Below are 17,698 nucleotides of genomic sequence, written 5' to 3'. Positions count from 1 at the left end.
GCGTTTTTTTTCCATTCAAAATGAATAGGAAAGTTTTTGGCAAATTTCCGGGGAACCGTAAATTTTTGCCAAATTCTGTATACAACTTTTATGCCCCTCACCGTCCCGGAATTTTTGATGCCCAAATTATGTGATTTGGTCAAAAATTGTAGGACTAGATACATTTTGAAACTTTTTTTGTTTTTCGGAAAATTGCCGTTTACGGGCGAACGGAAAATTTTTCGTGGCGGTTTGAAAAATTCCCATCGTCACGCGAAAATTCCGGTCGTGCCGATACTTGAACTGTGCCGATCGGTGCTACGGTTTGGGCTGTGCGTTGGCTCAAAAAAACGCGGAGAATAAGATGAATAAATAACTAGAAACTGCAATTTCGGGAGAAATTACACCTTGGTCTTTCCTCTGTGGAGATACAGATCTTAGCCCCACTCAGGTCTATCAATAGAATGGACCATAATGGCAGTCAATGGCACGAAACAAAGTAAAAGGCACTAAACAAAGTAAAAGCCATTAGAAAAGATTGGGAGAATTGGACGTCCATGGCCGTCAATGGCGGCACCCTTCATAAGGATCAATGGAATTGGGGAAGTTTGGGGGACACGTCCTATTGATATCTGGTCATTTTTTGTTGATTTGGGAAAAAAAAAAAATTCCCATTGAAAATGAATGGGAAAAATTTTGGACGTCCATGGACGTCAATGGTATCAACTTACATAGGCGTCAATGGAATCCAAGTACATTGGCATCAATAGAATGAAAAAACAATTAAATGCCATTAGAAATGAATGGGAAATTTGGACGTCCATGGCCGTCAATGGCGGCGCCCTTCATAAGCGTCAATGGAATTGGGGAAGTTTGGGGGACACGTCCTATTGATATGTTGTCGTTTTTTGTTGATTTGGGGAAAAAAAAAAAATTCCCATTGAAAATGAATGGGAAAAATTTTGGACGTCCGTTGACGTCAATGGTATCAACTTACATAGGCGTTAATGAAATCCAAGTACATTGGCATCAATAGAATGAAAAAACATAATTAAATGCCATTAGAAATGACTGGGAAATTTGGACGTCCATGGCCGTCAATGGCGGCGCCCTCCATAAGCTTCAATGGAATTGGGGAAGTTTGGGGGACACGTCCTATTGATATCTGGTCATTTTCTGTTGATTTGGGGAAAAAAAAAAATTTCCCATTGAAAATGAATGGGAAAAATTTTGGACGTCCATGGACGTCAGTGGTATCAACTTACATAAGCGTCAATGGAATCCAAGTACATTGGCATCAATAGAATGAACAAACATGAAGAAATGCCATTGGAAATTAATGGGAAGTTTGGACGTCCGTGGACGTCAATGGCATCACCCTCCATAAGCAGCAATGCAATCGGGCACATTTGGGGGAAACGTCCTATTGATATCTAGTCATTTTCTGTTGATTTGGGGAAAAAAAAAAAATTCCCATTGAAAATGAATGGGAAAAATTTTGGACGTCCATGGACGTCAATGGTATCAACTTACATAAGCGTCAATGGAATCCAAGTACATTGGCATCAAAAGAATGAACAAACATGAAGAAATGCCATTGGAAATGAATGGGAAGTTTGGACGTCCCTGGACGTCAATGGCATCACCCTCCATAAGCAGCAATGCAATCGGGGACATTTGGGGGACAGGTCCTATTGATATCTAGTCATTTTCTGTTGATTTGGGGGAAAAAAAAAATTTCCCATTGAAAATGAATGGGTAAAATTTTGGACGTCCATGGACGTCAATGGCATCACCCTCCATAAGCGTAAATGGAATTGGGGACGTTTGGGGTATACGTCCTATTAATATCTGGTCATTTTCTGTTAATTTGGGGAAATTTAGTTTTTTCCCCATTGAAAATGAATGGGAAAATTTTTGGACGTCCATGGACGTCAATGGCAGCACCCCCTATAAGCGTCAATGGAGTTCGGAACGTTTGGGGGAGACCTACTATTGATAACTGGTCATTTTCTGATGATTTGGGGAAATGTAGTTTTTTCCCCATTGAAAATGAATGGGAAAAATTTTGGACGTCCATGGACGTCAATGGCAGCACCCCCCATAAGCGTCAATGGAGTTGGGAACGTTTGGGGTATACGTCCTATTAATATCTGGTCATTTTCTGTTGATTTGGGGAAATTGAGTTTTTTCCCCATTGAAAATGAATGGGAAAAATTTTGGACGTCCATGGCCGTCAATGGCATCGACATCCATATAGTCAAATGAATCCAAGTACATTGGCATCAATAGATTCGACATGCATGGCCGTCAATGGCATCAATGCAATGTAAAGTCCATTGGAAATACTATTGAAAGTGAATGGGAACTTTTCCCATTGGAAATGAATGGGATAGTTTTTGGCAAATATCCGGAGAACCGTAAATTTTTTCCAAATTCTGTATACAATCTTTATGCCCCCCACCGTCCCGGAATTTTTGATGTCCAAATTATGTGATTTGCTCAAAAATTGTAGGACAAGTAGCGTTTTGAAATTTTTTTTAAAAATTGGAAAATCGGCGTTTACGGCCGAACGGAAAAATTTTCGGGGTCGTTTGAAAAATTCCCATCGTCGCACGAAAATTCCGGTCGTGTCGATACTTGAACGGTGCCGATCGGTGCTACGGTTCGGGCTGCGCGGCGCGCCGAAAAAAACGTCAACAATTATTGAATAATAATAATAATAAAGAATAATAATAAAGAAGTACAATAAAGTTGTACAACAACATAACCTTGTTCTTTCCCTTGGAAAGACCAAGGTAATAAGTACAATAAAGTTGCACAATAACAATACCTTGTTCTTTCTTTCAGAAAGACCAAGGTAACTAGAAACTGCAATTTCGGGAGAAATTACACACCTTGGTCTTTCCTCTGTGGAGATACAGATCTTAGCCCCACTCAGGTCTATCAATAGAATGGACCATAATGCCAGTCAATGGCACTAAACAAAGTAAAAGCCATTAGAAAAGATTGGGAGAATTGGACGTCCATGAACGTCAATGGCATCACCCTCCATAAGCGTAAATGGAATTGGGGACGTTTGGGGTATACGTCCTATTAATATCTGTCATTTTCTGTTGATTTGGGGAAATTTAGTTTTTTCCCCATTGAAAATGAATGGGAAAATTTTTGGACGTCCATGGACGTCAATGGCAGCACCCCCTATAAGCATCAATGGAGTTCGGAACGTTTGGGGGAGACGTACTATTGATAACTGGTCATTTTCTGATGATTTGGGGAAATTTAGTTTTTTCCCCATTGAAAATGAATGGGAAAAATTTTGGACTTCCAGGGACGTCAATGGCAGCACCCCCCATAAGCGTCAAGGGAGTTGGGGACGTTTGGGGTATACGTCCTATTGATATCTGGTCATTTTCTGTTGATTTGGGGAAATTTAGTTTTTTCCCCATTGAAAATGAATGGGAAAATTTTTGGACGTCCATGGACGTCAATGGTATCAACTTACATAAGCGTCAATGGAATCCAAGTACATTGGCATCAATAAAATGAACAAACATGAAGAAATGCCATTGGAAATGAATGGGAAGTTTAGACGTCCATGGAAGTCAATGGCATCACCCTCCATAAGCGGCAATGCAATCGGGGACATTTGGGGGACACGTCCTAATGATATCTAGTCATTTTCTGTTGATTTGGGGAAAAAAAAAAAAATTCCCATTGAAAATGAATGGGAAAAATTTTGGACGTCCATGGACGTCAATGGTATCAACTTACATAAGCGTCAATGGAATCCAAGTACATTGGCATCAATAGAATGAACAAACATGAAGAAATGCCATTGGAAATGAATGGGAAGTTTGGACGTCCGTGGACGTCAATGGCATCACCCTCCATAAGAGGCAATGCAATCGGGGACATTTGGGGGACACGTCCTATTGATATCTAGTCATTTTCTGTTGATTTGGGGGAGAAAAAAAAAATTCCCATTGAAAATGAATGGGAAACTTTTTGGACGTCCATGGACGTCAATGGTATCAACTTACATAAGCGTCAATGGAATCCAAGTACATTGGCATCAATAGAATGAACAAACATGAAGAAATGCAATTGGAAATAAAAAGGAAGTTTGGACGTCCGTGGACGTCAATGGCATCACCCTCCATAAGAGGCAGTGCAATCGGGGACTTTTGGGGGACACGTCCTATTGATATCTAGTCATTTTCTGTTGATTTGGGGAAAAAAAAAAATTTCCCATTGAAAATGAATGGGAAAAATTTTGGACGTCCATGGACGTCAATGGTATCAACTTACATAAGCGTCAATGGAATCCAAGTACATTGGCATCAATAGAATGAACAAACATGAAGAAATGCCATTGGGATTTAATGGGAAGTTTGGACGTCCATGAACGTCAATGGCATCACCCTCCATAAGCGGCAATGCAATCGGGGACATTTGGGGGACACGTCCTAATGATATCTAGTCATTTTCTGTTGATTTGGGGAAAAAAAAAAAATTCCCATTGAAAATGAATGGGAAAAATTTTGGACGTCTATGGACGTCAATGGTATCAACTTACATAAGCATCAATGGAATCTAAGTACATTGGCATCAATAGAATGAACAAACATGAAGAAATGCCATTGGAATAAATGGGAAGTTTGGACGTCCCTGGACGTCAATGGCATCACCCTCCATAAGCAGCAATGCAATTGGGGACATTTGGGGGACACGTCCTATTGATATCTAGTCATTTTCTGTTGATTTGGGGAAAAAAAAAATTTCCCATTGAAAATGAATGGGAAAAATTTTGGACGTCCATGGACGTCAATGGTATCAACTTACATAAGCGTCAATGGAATCCAAGTACATTGGCATCAATAGAATGAACAAACATGAAGAAATGGCTTTGGAAATGATTGGGAAGTTTGGACGTCCATGGACGTCAATGGCATCACCCCCCATAAGCGGTAATGCAATCGGGGACATTTGGGGGACACGTCCTAATGATATCTAGTCATTTTCTGTTGATTTGGGGAAAAAAAAAAATTTCCCATTGAAAATGAATGGGAAAAATTTTGGACGTCTATGGACGTCAATGGTATCAACTTACATAAGCGTCAATGGAATCTAAGTACATTGGCATCAATAGAATGAACAAACATGAAGAAATGCCATTGGAATAAATGGGAAGTTTGGACGTCCCTGGACGTCAATGGCATCACCCTCCATAAGCAGCAATGCAATTGGGGACATTTGGGGGACAGATCCTATTGATATCTAGTCATTTTCTGTTGATTTGGGGGAAAAAAAAAATTTCCCATTGAAAATGAATGGGTAAAATTTTGGACGTCCATGGACGTCAATGGCAGCACCCCCCATAAGCGTCAATGGAGTTGGGGACGTTTGGGGTATACGTCCTATTGATATCTGGTCATTTTCTGTTGATTTGGAGAAATGTAGTTTTTTCCCCATTGAAAATGAATGGGAAAAATTTTGGACGTCCATGTAAGTCAATGGCGGCACCCTTCATAAGCGTCAATGGAATTGGGGAAGTTTGGGGGACACGTCCTATTGATATCTGGTCATTTTCTGTTGATTTGGGGTAATTTTGTTTTTTCCCCCATTGAAAATGAATGGGAAAATTTTTGGACGTCCATGGCAGTCAATGGCATCGACATCCATATAGTCAATTGAATCCAAGTACATTGGCATCAGTAGATTCGACATGCATGGCCGTCAATGGCATCAATGCAATGTAAATTCCATTGGAAATCCCATTGGAAGTGAATGGGACTTTTCCCATTCGAAATGAATGGGATAGTTTTTGGCAAATTTCCGAGGAAGCGTAATTTTTTTCCAAATTCTGTATACAACTTTTATGCCCCTCACCGTCCCGGAATTTTTGATGCCCAAATTGTGTGATTTGGTCAAAAATTGTAGGACAAAATACATTTTGAAACTTTTTTTTTTTCCCGGAAAATTGCCGTTTACGGGCGAAGGGAAAAATTTTCGGGTCCGTTTGAAAAATTCCCATCGTTGCGCGAAAATTCCGGTCGTGCCGATATTTGAACGGTGCCGATCGGTCAAACGGTTCGGGCTGTGCAGCGTGCGTTTTTTTTTCATTCAAAATGAATAGGAAAGTTTTTGGCAAATTTCCGGGGAACCGTAAATTTTTGCCAAATTCTGTATACAACTTTTATGCCCCTCATCGTCCCGGAATTTTTGATACCCAAATTATGTGATTTGGTCAAAAATTGTAGGACTAGATACATTTTTTAACTTTTTTTTTTTTTCAGAAAATTGCCATTTACGGGCGAACGGAAAATTTTTCGGGGGATTTTGAAAAAGTCCCTGCGTCGCGCGAAAAATCCGGTCGTGTCAATACTTGAATGGTGCCGATCGGTGGTACGGTTCGGGCTGCGCGGCGCGCCGAAAAAACGCGGAGAATAATTTGATGATATAACTAGAAACTGCAATTTCGGGAGAAATTACACCTTGGTCTTTCCTCTGTGGAGATACAAATCTTAGCCCCACTCAGGTCTATCAATAGAATGGACCATAATGCCAGTCAATGGCACTAAACAAAGTAAAAGCCATTAGAAAAGATTAAGAGAATTGGACGTCCATGTCCGTCAATGGCAGCACCCTCCATAAGCGTCAATGTAATTGGGGAAGTTTGGGGGACACGTCCTATTGATATCTAGTCATTATCTGTTGATTTGGAGGGGAAAAAAAATTCCCATTGAAAATGAATGGGAAAAATTTTGGACGTCCATGGACGTCAATGGTATCAACTTACATAAGCGTCAATGGAATCCAAGTACATTGGCATCAATAAAATGAACAAACATGAAGAAATGCCATTGGAATGAATGGGAAGTTTGGACGTCCATGAACGTCAATGGCATCACCCTCCATAAGCGGCAATGCAATCGGGGACATTTGGGGGACACGTCCTAATGATATCTAGTCATTTTCTGTTGATTTGGGAAAAAAAAAAAAATCCCATTGAAAATGAATGGGAAAAATTTTGGACGTCCATGGACGTCAATGGTATCAACTTACATAAGCGTCAATGGAATCCAAGTACATTGGCATCAATAGAATGAACAAACATGAAGAAATGCCTTTGGAAATGAATGGGAAGTTTGGACGTCCATGGACGTCAATGGCATCACCCCCCATAAGCGGCAATGCAATCGGGGACATTTGGGGGACACGTCCTATTGATATCTAGTCATTTTCTGTTGATTTGGGGAAAAAAAAAAATTCCCATTGAAAATGAATGGGAAAAATTTTGGACGTCCATGGACGTCAATGGTATCAACTTACATAAGCGTCAATGGAATCCAAGTACATTGGCATCAATAAAATGAACAAACATGAAGAAATGCCATTGGAAATGAATGGGAAGTTTGGACGTCCATGAACGTCAATGGTATCACCCTCCATAAGCGGCAATGCAATCGGGGACATTTGGGGGACATGTCCTAATGATATCTAGTCATTTTCTGTTGATTTGGGAAAAAAAAAAAAAATCCCATTGAAAATGAATGGGAAAAATTTTGGACGTCCATGGACGTCAATGGTATCAACTTACATAAGCGTCAATGGAATCCAAGTACATTGGCATCAATAGAATGAACAAACATGAAGAAATGCCATTGGAAATTAATGGGAAGTTTGGACGTCCGTGGACGTCAATGGCATCACCCTCCATAAGCGGCAATGCAATCGGGGACATTTGGGGGACACGTCCTAATGATATCTAGTCATTTTCTGTTGATTTGGGAAAAAAAAAAAAAATCCCATTGAAAATGAATGGGAAAAATTTTGGACGTCCATGGACGTCAATGGTATCAACTTACATAAGCGTCAATGGAATCCAAGTACATTGGCATCAATAGAATGAACAAACATGAAGAAATGCCTTTGGAAATGAATGGGAAGTTTGGACGTCCATGGACGTCAATGGCATCACCCCCCATAAGCGGCAATGCAATCGGGGACATTTGGGGGACACGTCCTAATGATATCTAGTCATTTTCTGTTGATTTGGGGAAAAAAAAAAATTTCCCATTGAAAATGAATGGGAAAAATTTTGGACGTCCATGGACGTCAATGGTATCAACTTACATAAGCGTCAATGGAATCCAAGTACATTGGCATCAATAGAATGAACAAACATGAAGAAATGCCATTGGAAATTAATGGGAAGTTTGGACGTCCGTGGACGTGAATGGCATCACCCTCCATAAGCAGCAATGCAATCGGGGACATTTGGGGGACACGTCCTAATGATATCTAGTCATTTTCTGTTGATTTGGGGAAAAAAAAAAATTTCCCATTGAAAATGAATGGGAAAAATTTTGGACGTCCATGGACGTCAATGGTATCAACTTACATAACCGTCAATGGAATCCAAGTACATTGGCATCAAAAGAATGAACAAACATGAAGAAATGCCATTGGAAATGAATGGGAAGTTTGGACGTCCCTGGACGTCAATGGCATCACCCTCCATAAGCAGCAATGCAATCGGGGACATTTGGGGGACACGTCCTATTGATATCTAGTCATTTTCTGTTGATTTGGGGAAAAAAAAAAATTCCCATTGAAAATGAATGGGTAAAATTTTGGACGTCCATGGACGTCAATGGCAGCACCGCCCATAAGCGTCAATGGAATTGGGGACGTTTGGGATATACGTCCTATTGATATCTGGTCATTTTCTGTTGATTTGGAGAAATTTAGTTTTTTCCCCATTGAAAATGAATGGGAAAAATTTTGGACGTCCATGTAAGTCAATGGCGGCACCCTTCATAAGCGTCAATGGAATTGGGGAAGTTTGGGGGACACGTCCTATTGATATCTGGTCATTTTCTGTTGATTTGGGGTAATTTTGTTTTTTCCCCATTGAAAATGAATGGGAAAAATTTTGGACGTCCATGGCAGTCAATGGCATCAACTTACATAAGCGTCAATGGAATCCAAGTACATTGGCATCAATAGAATGAACAAACATGAAGAAATGCCATTGGAAATTAATGGGAAGTTTGGACGTCCGTGGACGTCAATGGCATCACCCTCCATAAGAGGCAATGCAATCGGGGACATTTGGGGGACACGTCCTATTGATATCTAGTCATTTTCTGTTGATTTGGGGGAAAAAAAAAAATTCCCATTGAAAATGAATGGGAAAATTTTTGGACGTCCATGGACGTCAATGGTATCAACTTACATAAGCGTCAATGGAATCCAAGTACATTGGCATCAATAGAATGAACAAACATGAAGAAATGCCATTGGAAATGAATGGGACGTTTGGACGTCCCTGGACGTCAATGGCATCACCCTCCATAAGCAGCAATGCAATCGGGGACATTTGGGGGACACGTCCTATTGATATCTAGTCATTTTCTGTTGATTTGGGGAAAAAAAAAAAATTCCCATTGAAAATGAATGGGAAAATTTTTGGACGTCCATGGACGTCAATGGTATCAATTTACATAAGCGTCAATGGAATCCAAGTACATTGGCATCAATAGAATGAACAAACATGAAGAAATGCCATTGGGATTTAATGGGAAGTTTGGACGTCCATGAACGTCAATGGCATCACCCTCCATAAGCGGCAATACAATCGGGGACATTTGGGGGACACGTCCTAATGATATCTAGTCATTTTTTGTTGATTTGGGGAAAAAAAAAAAATTCCCATTGAAAATGAATGGGAAAAATTTTGGACGTCCATGGACGTCAATGGTATCAACTTACATAGGCGTCAATGGAATCCAAGTACATTGGCATCAATAGAATGAACAAACATGAAGAAATGCCATTGGAAATGAATGGGAAGTTTGGACGTCCATGGACGTCAATGGCAGCACCCCCCATAAGCGTCAATGGAATTGGGGACGTTTGGGATATACGTCCTATTGATATCTGGTCATTTTCTGTTGATTTGGAGAAATTTAGTTTTTTCCCCATTGAAAATGAATGGGAAAAATTTTGGACGTCCATGGAAGTCAATGGCAGCGCCCTTCATAATCGTCAATGGAATTGGGGAAGTTTGGGGGACACGTCCTATTGATATCTGGCCATTTTCTGTTGATTTGGGGAAATTTTGTTTTTTTCCCATTGAAAATGAATGGGAAAATTTTTGGACGTCCATGGCCGTCAATGGCATCGACATCCATATAGTCAATTGAATCCAAGTACATTGGCATCAGTAGATTCGACATGCATGGCCGTCAATGGCATCAATGCAATGTAAATTCCATTGGAAATCCCATTGGAAGTGAATGGGAACTTTTCCCATTCGAAATGAATGGGATAGTTTTTGGCAAATTTCCGAGGAAGCGTAATTTTTTTCCAAATTCTGTATACAACTTTTATGCCCCTCTCTGTCCCGGAATTTTTGATGCCCAAATTATGTGATTTGGTCAAAAATTGTAGGACTAGATACATTTTGAAACTATTTTTTTTTTCACGGAAAATTGCCGTTTACGGACGAACGGAAAAATTTTCGGGGCCATTTGTAAAGTTTCCTGTGTCACGCGAAAATTCCGGTCGTGCCGATACTTGAACGGTGCCGATCGGTCTCACGGTTCGGGCTGTGAAGCGCGCGTTTTTTTTCCATTCAAAATGAATAGGAAAGTTTTTGGCAAATTTCCGGGGAACCGTAAATTTTTGCCAAATTCTGTATACAACTTTTATGCCCCTCAATGTCCCGGAATTTTTGATGCCCAAATTATGCGATTTGGTCAAAAATTGTAGGACTAGATACATTTTGAAACTTTTTTTTTTTTCCGGAAAATTGCCGTTTACGGGCGAACGGAAAATTTTTCGGGGCCGTTTGAAAAATTCCCATCGTCGCACAAAAATTCCGGTCGTGTCGATACTTGAACGGTGACGATTGGAGGTATGGTTCGGGCTGCGCGGCGCGCCGAAAAAAAAGTCAACAATTATTGAATAATAATAATAAATAAAAAAAAAAATAAAGAAGTACAATAAAGTTGTACAACAACATAACCTTGTTCTTTCCCTTGGAAAGACCAAGGTAATAATAATAATAATAAGGCGAATAAAGTTGCAGAATAACAATACCTTGTTCTTTCCATAGGAAAGACCAAGGTAATAATAATTATAATAATAAAGTTGCACAATAACAATACCTTGTTCTTTCCCTTGGAAAGACCAAGGTAATAAGTACAATAAAGTTGTAGAATATCATTACCTTGTTCTTTCCCTTGGAAAGACCAAGGTAATAAAGTTGTAGAATAACATAACCTTGTTCTTTCTTTCAGAAAGACCAAGGTAATAATAAAGTTGTACAATAACATTACCTTGTTCTTTCCCTTGGAAAGACCAAGGTAATTAAAAAATCAATTACATTGCATACTTTCTTACCTCAGCTGATGGAAGCTATGACCACTTTGTCACCAGCTGCAAGTGGCTGTGCATAATTATTGTTTTTCCCGTGAACCCTATTTTTGTAAGACATTTCTTGCATACAGCAAAGTCATTCTTCACCTTACTTCCTTTCTTGTTGGTGTAAAGTCTAAAGTGTGTCCACACGCTGGGGCGCTGCCAGGGATTTTGGGCCCCATGAAAAAAATATCACTTTGGGCCCCACCACCAGTGCCGACACACACACACACACGCACGCAACCCCCCCCCCCCCCCCCCCCTCCACATACACACACATTTAGAGTATCAACTACATAATTTCCTGCATTCTAGTGAATCTTTAAACAGTAATTTGTGCATTTTCTGCTTTAATTTAAGATACAGCGCATAGAGCAATAATGTATAGACTGATATCATCTATAAGAAATGTACTGAAGGCCATCTTTTACAATCGAAATATGTTTTTATTAGAAATATTCTCAAAGCAAATACCATATTGAATGACTTAGAATAAATGTTTTGTTTTAACTTAACCACTAACCATTGATATTTTATGTGCGGTGTGGCAGTGTTCGAATTAATTCCTCACCTCCTTCAGGTGGGAGTAAAGATGAGGCTGGCTCATAAAGGGGGTCAGGAGACAGAGGTGCTGAACCATACGCTGCAAGAGGAGTTGTGCCTGTTACAACAGGCAAGGGCAGAGACAACTGTTTTAGTATGAAGAGCTTGCTAAGGGTTTGCCTGCTGTACAGAATAAATGTAAACTAAAAGTGGAGCAAACACTAGCTAGCAAACAATTACAGTATTTCATTATGGAGTAGGCTTAGCCCCATCTGAAAACTCGCGATCTCCACTATAGGCTACAGCTCCAAAGCGAGGTCCCTTGTTAACAAACTAAATTCAATTGATGACAAACTAAATTCAATAAATTCTTGACAAACTGGATTCAAGCCGATTTAAAAAAATAAAATATTTTTTTTTTTTTTTTTTTAAATCCACACCAACTTTCAACATCTGTAGGATACCAAAAATGCCGTCATTTTTTGGAATTCATGTTTTTGAATAGGTGAATGTCTCTCATTGAGGTCGGGAAAATCCCGTATTTCTTACGGAGTGAGCTGGGACGTCGCTACGGAGCTTTGTAATAGAGATCACAAGGTTCCAGATGGGGCTGGAGTGGACTAAGATAACAGGTTAATTTTCAGCACTACACTGACACAAGACACCGACCTTCCTTTTTGAAGTACTTTGTCACATCCAGTTGGCCTCTTCTACCCCTCTCGTGTTTTGCTTTTTTTTCTTTCCTCTTTTGATAACCCGATTTTTGTTTTGAAAACATTTCTGCAGTACCGCGCACTCCGAGTCATTGACTGGTGTAAATGCGCACCGCTGCTACTGGTCTGATCGAAGGAAGGGCGGACTAAACCATTTAATGCAAATACGGGGGGATGGGGGGGCTGACAGTACATATGCTCTCTGGGTGTTGACTTTTTGCCAAAAACAAAACAAGAAAAAGAAACCCTTAGTTTTCTTCCTATTAAAATTATAATGGTTAACATTTCAATTTGCAAACGATTACCTAATGCTCTAATTTTCTTTGTGGGCCCCATCAGGGCATGGGCCCTTAGAATCATTATCACTTTTCACCTTGTCCACACGTGTGATTTGTAGCAATATTTTTCTCACTTTTTTCTCCACCGTTCTCACTATGCTTTTTTTTATTTTTTTTCATCACACTTGCTTTCTCTCTTCTTCTCTAGACGACTTGTGCGCTCTTTACCTTCACCGCTACTGTTGAGCGCCACTAGTGGACCGCCAAGGAATTGCTCAACAAACATTGAATGAGCAGTTTACAGCATATTCTATTGTATCGATACTTGGCGGGAGTGTATTGATAAACGATCGGGTTGCAAAATATCGCGATATATCGCCGTATCGAGATATTGTCACACTCTTGAATTTTATTCAATGACATTTTTTGGCTAGTAAAATAAATTTTATCATGTTTCGAAAAATATTGCCCTTCACTATTAGAAGTTCTGCGGTAAAAAAGTGATAGTCTATCACTTGATGAATCTAACAATGTAGTCATAAACAAAACTCAGATCATTTGTTTAATGTTCAGAGTGATCAACTTCTTTATTATGAGGTCTCTTCTCAGTTGTTTAAAAACAAATAAAGTTAAATAATTGTGTATGTTATCCATCTTCCGTTAATTCAGGAGTTTTCCTGTTTTCGCAGAGCAACACTGCTGCCGGATGACTGTCAGTTTTAAATGCCTAAATAATTTGATTGGGCAACTTACTTCAATTTCAGCAACATTTTGACATATTTTGCAGTGAACTCTGATATTGTCAGCCACGAAACAATTCCAAATGACGGACAAAAAAACTCCTCTTTCAGCTGCTCTCGGTCCATTTCCATGTCATCACAGCGTTACTTAACACATGCAAATCAGCTGAATTTTGAAGAGGGTATTCGTCAACAACAGAACATATTTGATAATAACACACTTTTTAAATGACAGATTTATTGAGAACAAATGTACGAGTAAATGAAAAACATACTCTCAGATTTTAGGTGCAAATGAGAACATTTAGCAGAGTCGAGAGCCCTGTATTGTGAACGATTCAGAGTCAATCAGTTCTTTTGGATGACGAGGCATTGGATGAGTTTTGGTGTGGAAAAGTGTCTCAACCCCACTAAATACAGCTGTCCATACATCTGTTTGTTGAGTGTTTGTTTTCTTTAGCCTTCACCACTCAGTGATCTCCACTTTCAACCCCCAAATGGCAAAAGCTTCAGTAGCATTAGTTGTTGAATTCTTGTCAAATGGAAAATCACTAGTATGTTTTCTGTCACCAATCCAATAAAGGCGAATGCCAGTGACCTTTCCTCTCCTCTCGGTCTTTTTCTTCTTCTTGAACCGGTGCTAGCTCCCTCAAGCACAAAAGGTAAATAAATGTGGTAATTTAAAATTGTAGCAATGTTGTGATGTGCTCTTTTCAGGCCTCTGTGCTCGTGGGTTTGCCTTGTCATCTACATGATTTTGGTCTTCGATTCCATAATAATAATAATTCAGCATAGTTGGAGCAAACAACTATAACACACTTGTGTCTTACTGTAACACTTCCATATGGCTGCTTTTTAAAAAAAGTTTTCATTGTGTTTGCTGTTGTTACTGTGTTTTTGCATGTTTGTTCAAACACGCAAACTTGTGTACAAATGCTCAGCTCATTCATCAGTGGAGATGTAGCATCAGTCATGCATGCCACAGTTTCAGGGACTGGTTTTGTAATTGTAGTCGAGACAACATTTGAATGTTTTTTTGTGTTTTTGGTGTGAAAATAAGCCTTTCTGTGGCGTTTGCCTTAGTCGGATTTTCTGAAATAACTTTTGTTTTTATGGTCTGAATGGAAATTCAGCAGCCTATTGTGACTGGTGGGACGCGCTGCACTAATGCTTTTGTTTCCTTAAACCATTTCAGTGTTTCATTTGATTACACAATTAACATGAACTGAGTGCAGACTCTCATGAGGCAGTTAGCAGATTTTTCTCACTGGGAGGGTGATAGACACCAGAGCAGCTCAACAGAAATCACATAAATATATAGTATTGTTTAGCATTGTGGTTGTGATTGTGACAGCTCTCTATTCACATTGGACATAAAGAAAAAAATGTGTCACACCTGAGTGAAATAATAAATAAATAAAAAATTGTGACGTTGAGCATTTTAATGCTAATTTGGATTAAGATAATCTGTTACATTACCTGCACAATATGTTTCTTCTTAATGGTGCCTCCCCAGCACACCACTAAAGAGAAAGGTGGTAACAACAGTCTGGGAAAGCATCTATAGACCCTACCCACGTGACGTCACAACTCCGCTCTCCTGAATGGTACCGCCCAATTGTCCGTCAAAACATAGTGTTAACCTGCTACGGCTACGTACATTCCTCCTATTTACGGTGTGTTTTTCTGCTCCTTAACATTAATAATCAAAATGGTGAAGGCGTGTGTGGCTGTTGGTTGCACTAACAGAGAAGATGGAAGGAGAGACTTGAATTTTTATCGTATTCCGAGGGATCCAAAGAGGAGAGCGAAATGGACGGCTGCAATTCGACGTGAAAACTGGGCACCAAAAAATCACCACAGACTATGTAGTAGTCATTTTATATCCGGTAAGATGCATTTAAGATATACTTAGAGGGTTTTGGGCTGACAAATAACCACAATTAAGATCATTGCTAGGCTAATCGCCGACAACATACACGTATGTATGTAGTGAGAGTGCTATCGCTAAACCATATAAACATTAAAAGCCTTAACTCCATTGACAAACGACATGAAATACATTAGACTTGACAGTGGATGTTAGCAATAACAAAAGATTTTGAATTGAACATTTCGTAACTCACCTTTCCAAGCACAAGATAGATTCCTGCCGAATTTTCGTGGACGAGGACATGTTTCACCCAACCAGCAACGAAGTATTTATAAGCCTCCAAGCTCTTAAAGTGTTTTTCAAATTTTCGTGAGAATAGGCTGATTTTGTGTGGACAAGATAATTGTAAATATCAGCGTAGCAGATGTCAGACAGACAGGGCGAAGACAGTGGGCCGAAAAACATCGATTTGGGCATCAAATATGGATCTGGCGACTGTATAGAACAAAGCTTTTCCACATAACGCCTTTTATGCAACACATCCAGTGAGTTTACGGCATCAGAAAGCACCGGGTCTTCCATGAAATGCATTTTAAATTCCTCGATCAATTGAAACCAATGCTAATACAGAGACAAAATGACGGACAAGTGGGCGGAACCATACAGCGAGCACGTGGTTTTATGACGTCGGTGGGTAGGGTCTATAGTAGTTTTTTAAGTTGTTCACGGAACCCAGTGGGGCTGGGTTTTGCCAACTACGTCATGATACAGAAGTTATGATATGATACGTATCAGGATACATGTGTATCCCGATACATGGACTACAAGGTGATACAAATCCCAGTACAACTAAAAAAATAAGACGTGTACATTTTTATTTTGCTGGATAGCAAAAATAACCTGTTACTTTGAGTCATTAATGCTCTTATAATTGAGATGTCATGTGTTATGCTTATCATGATAACATACAGTATGACGATGGTTTGAACATGAAAAAATAATGTTTAAAATAAAAAAAAAAAACTTGTTCAAAACACTTTTTCTGTTGTTTAAGATACCAATGTAGTGGAGCGCATGCAAGATCAATGTAACGCATGAAAGCATGAGAGCCAATATTGGTAAAGTCGGAATGATTTTGGAGCAGGAGCGCTTTTCTCAATATGTAGGTAGATAATACAATATTATTTAAAATCTTCCATTTCAAAGATTTAAAGGATTGTACAGAGTGCTAACCTTTTCCTTTCACACCAAGCTCCAGGTCACCTATTTCAAAAACCCTTGCATTTGTCACTTGAACCTAGATTACAAATTGCCCCCTTAGGCGTTAAACATTGGGGGTGTATCTCTGTCTTCAGGAGTGTGTTGCAACATGTGTTTGTTTGTGTCTCTGAAAAAGAAACATTTTCATCCTATAAGTGGTCAGAAAATGGGAGTAGCATCAATTTCTATCCTCCAACATAACATCCACCTCATTCAGCTAATTATTCTCTCCAACTGTGTCTCCCTTTTTAAGGACAAACGCTCAAGGATTTGGTCACAAGCTGTTAAAAGTGTGAAAGAAACAAAAAGTCAACTGAAAACCACAGCGGGGTTCTTTGTCATTCTCTATATTTGACACATCTTATTTCAGTGCTTAAAAAAGCAACAATAATCTGGCATTTATGGAGAGTTAGACTTCAGGTTCTAGAATTTTGGCAGCATGATGATGGGTCTCATTTAAGCATCAAAGGAAAGTCTTCCTTCTTCTTTGCTATATGACAATGGAAATTAATATGTATCCTGCCCTAGAGAATGGAAGTAGGAACTCCACTTCGACAACAATGCTGAATTTTAAATACTGTGTGTCACCTGTTGTCTCTCTTCCTGCAGTGTCTTTTATCTGTTTTTTGCCAATTTCCCATTTCCCAGCCTAGCAGAAAACGCCTGAATTCTGCCCGATGGATTGCTATTCAAGCACAAATGAGTAGTGGAAATGCTACACAATGATGAGAATCCCCTTTAACTTCTAGCCCACGTGTTTACAAACCTGTGATATATGATGCAATATACTGTTGGCTACCTGAGCTTGGAAATAGATTTTTTATTTTTAGATGAGGTTCTACTCATTCCCCCTGTCCTTTGATCGATACCATTTTTCCA

The 17,698-nt window shown here is 39.5% G+C and overlaps 1 protein-coding gene across 3 annotated transcripts in view; it reads left to right on the top strand.

The window, feature by feature from the left end:
- The window catches only part of LOC130930315 (voltage-dependent calcium channel subunit alpha-2/delta-3-like), a 288,134-nt gene that overhangs the window by 199,009 nt on the left and 71,427 nt on the right, over window positions 1-17,698 (top strand). Inside the window, exon 13 of one of the 3 annotated variants that reach the window (XM_057858191.1) lies at window positions 14,331-14,348. The exons of the other annotated variants lie outside the window; for them this stretch is intronic. Coding sequence (XP_057714174.1) covers window positions 14,331-14,348 — 18 coding nt within the window. The remainder of the gene's footprint in view (window positions 1-14,330; window positions 14,349-17,698) is intronic. 3 annotated transcript variants of the gene reach the window in all.

This window comes from Corythoichthys intestinalis, chromosome 2 (genome assembly GCF_030265065.1).
Source record: "Corythoichthys intestinalis isolate RoL2023-P3 chromosome 2, ASM3026506v1, whole genome shotgun sequence".
Lineage (NCBI taxonomy): Eukaryota > Metazoa > Chordata > Actinopteri > Syngnathiformes > Syngnathidae > Corythoichthys > Corythoichthys intestinalis.
Note: the sequence above shows the minus strand (reverse complement) of the source record. Positions and strands in the feature narration are given on the sequence as shown.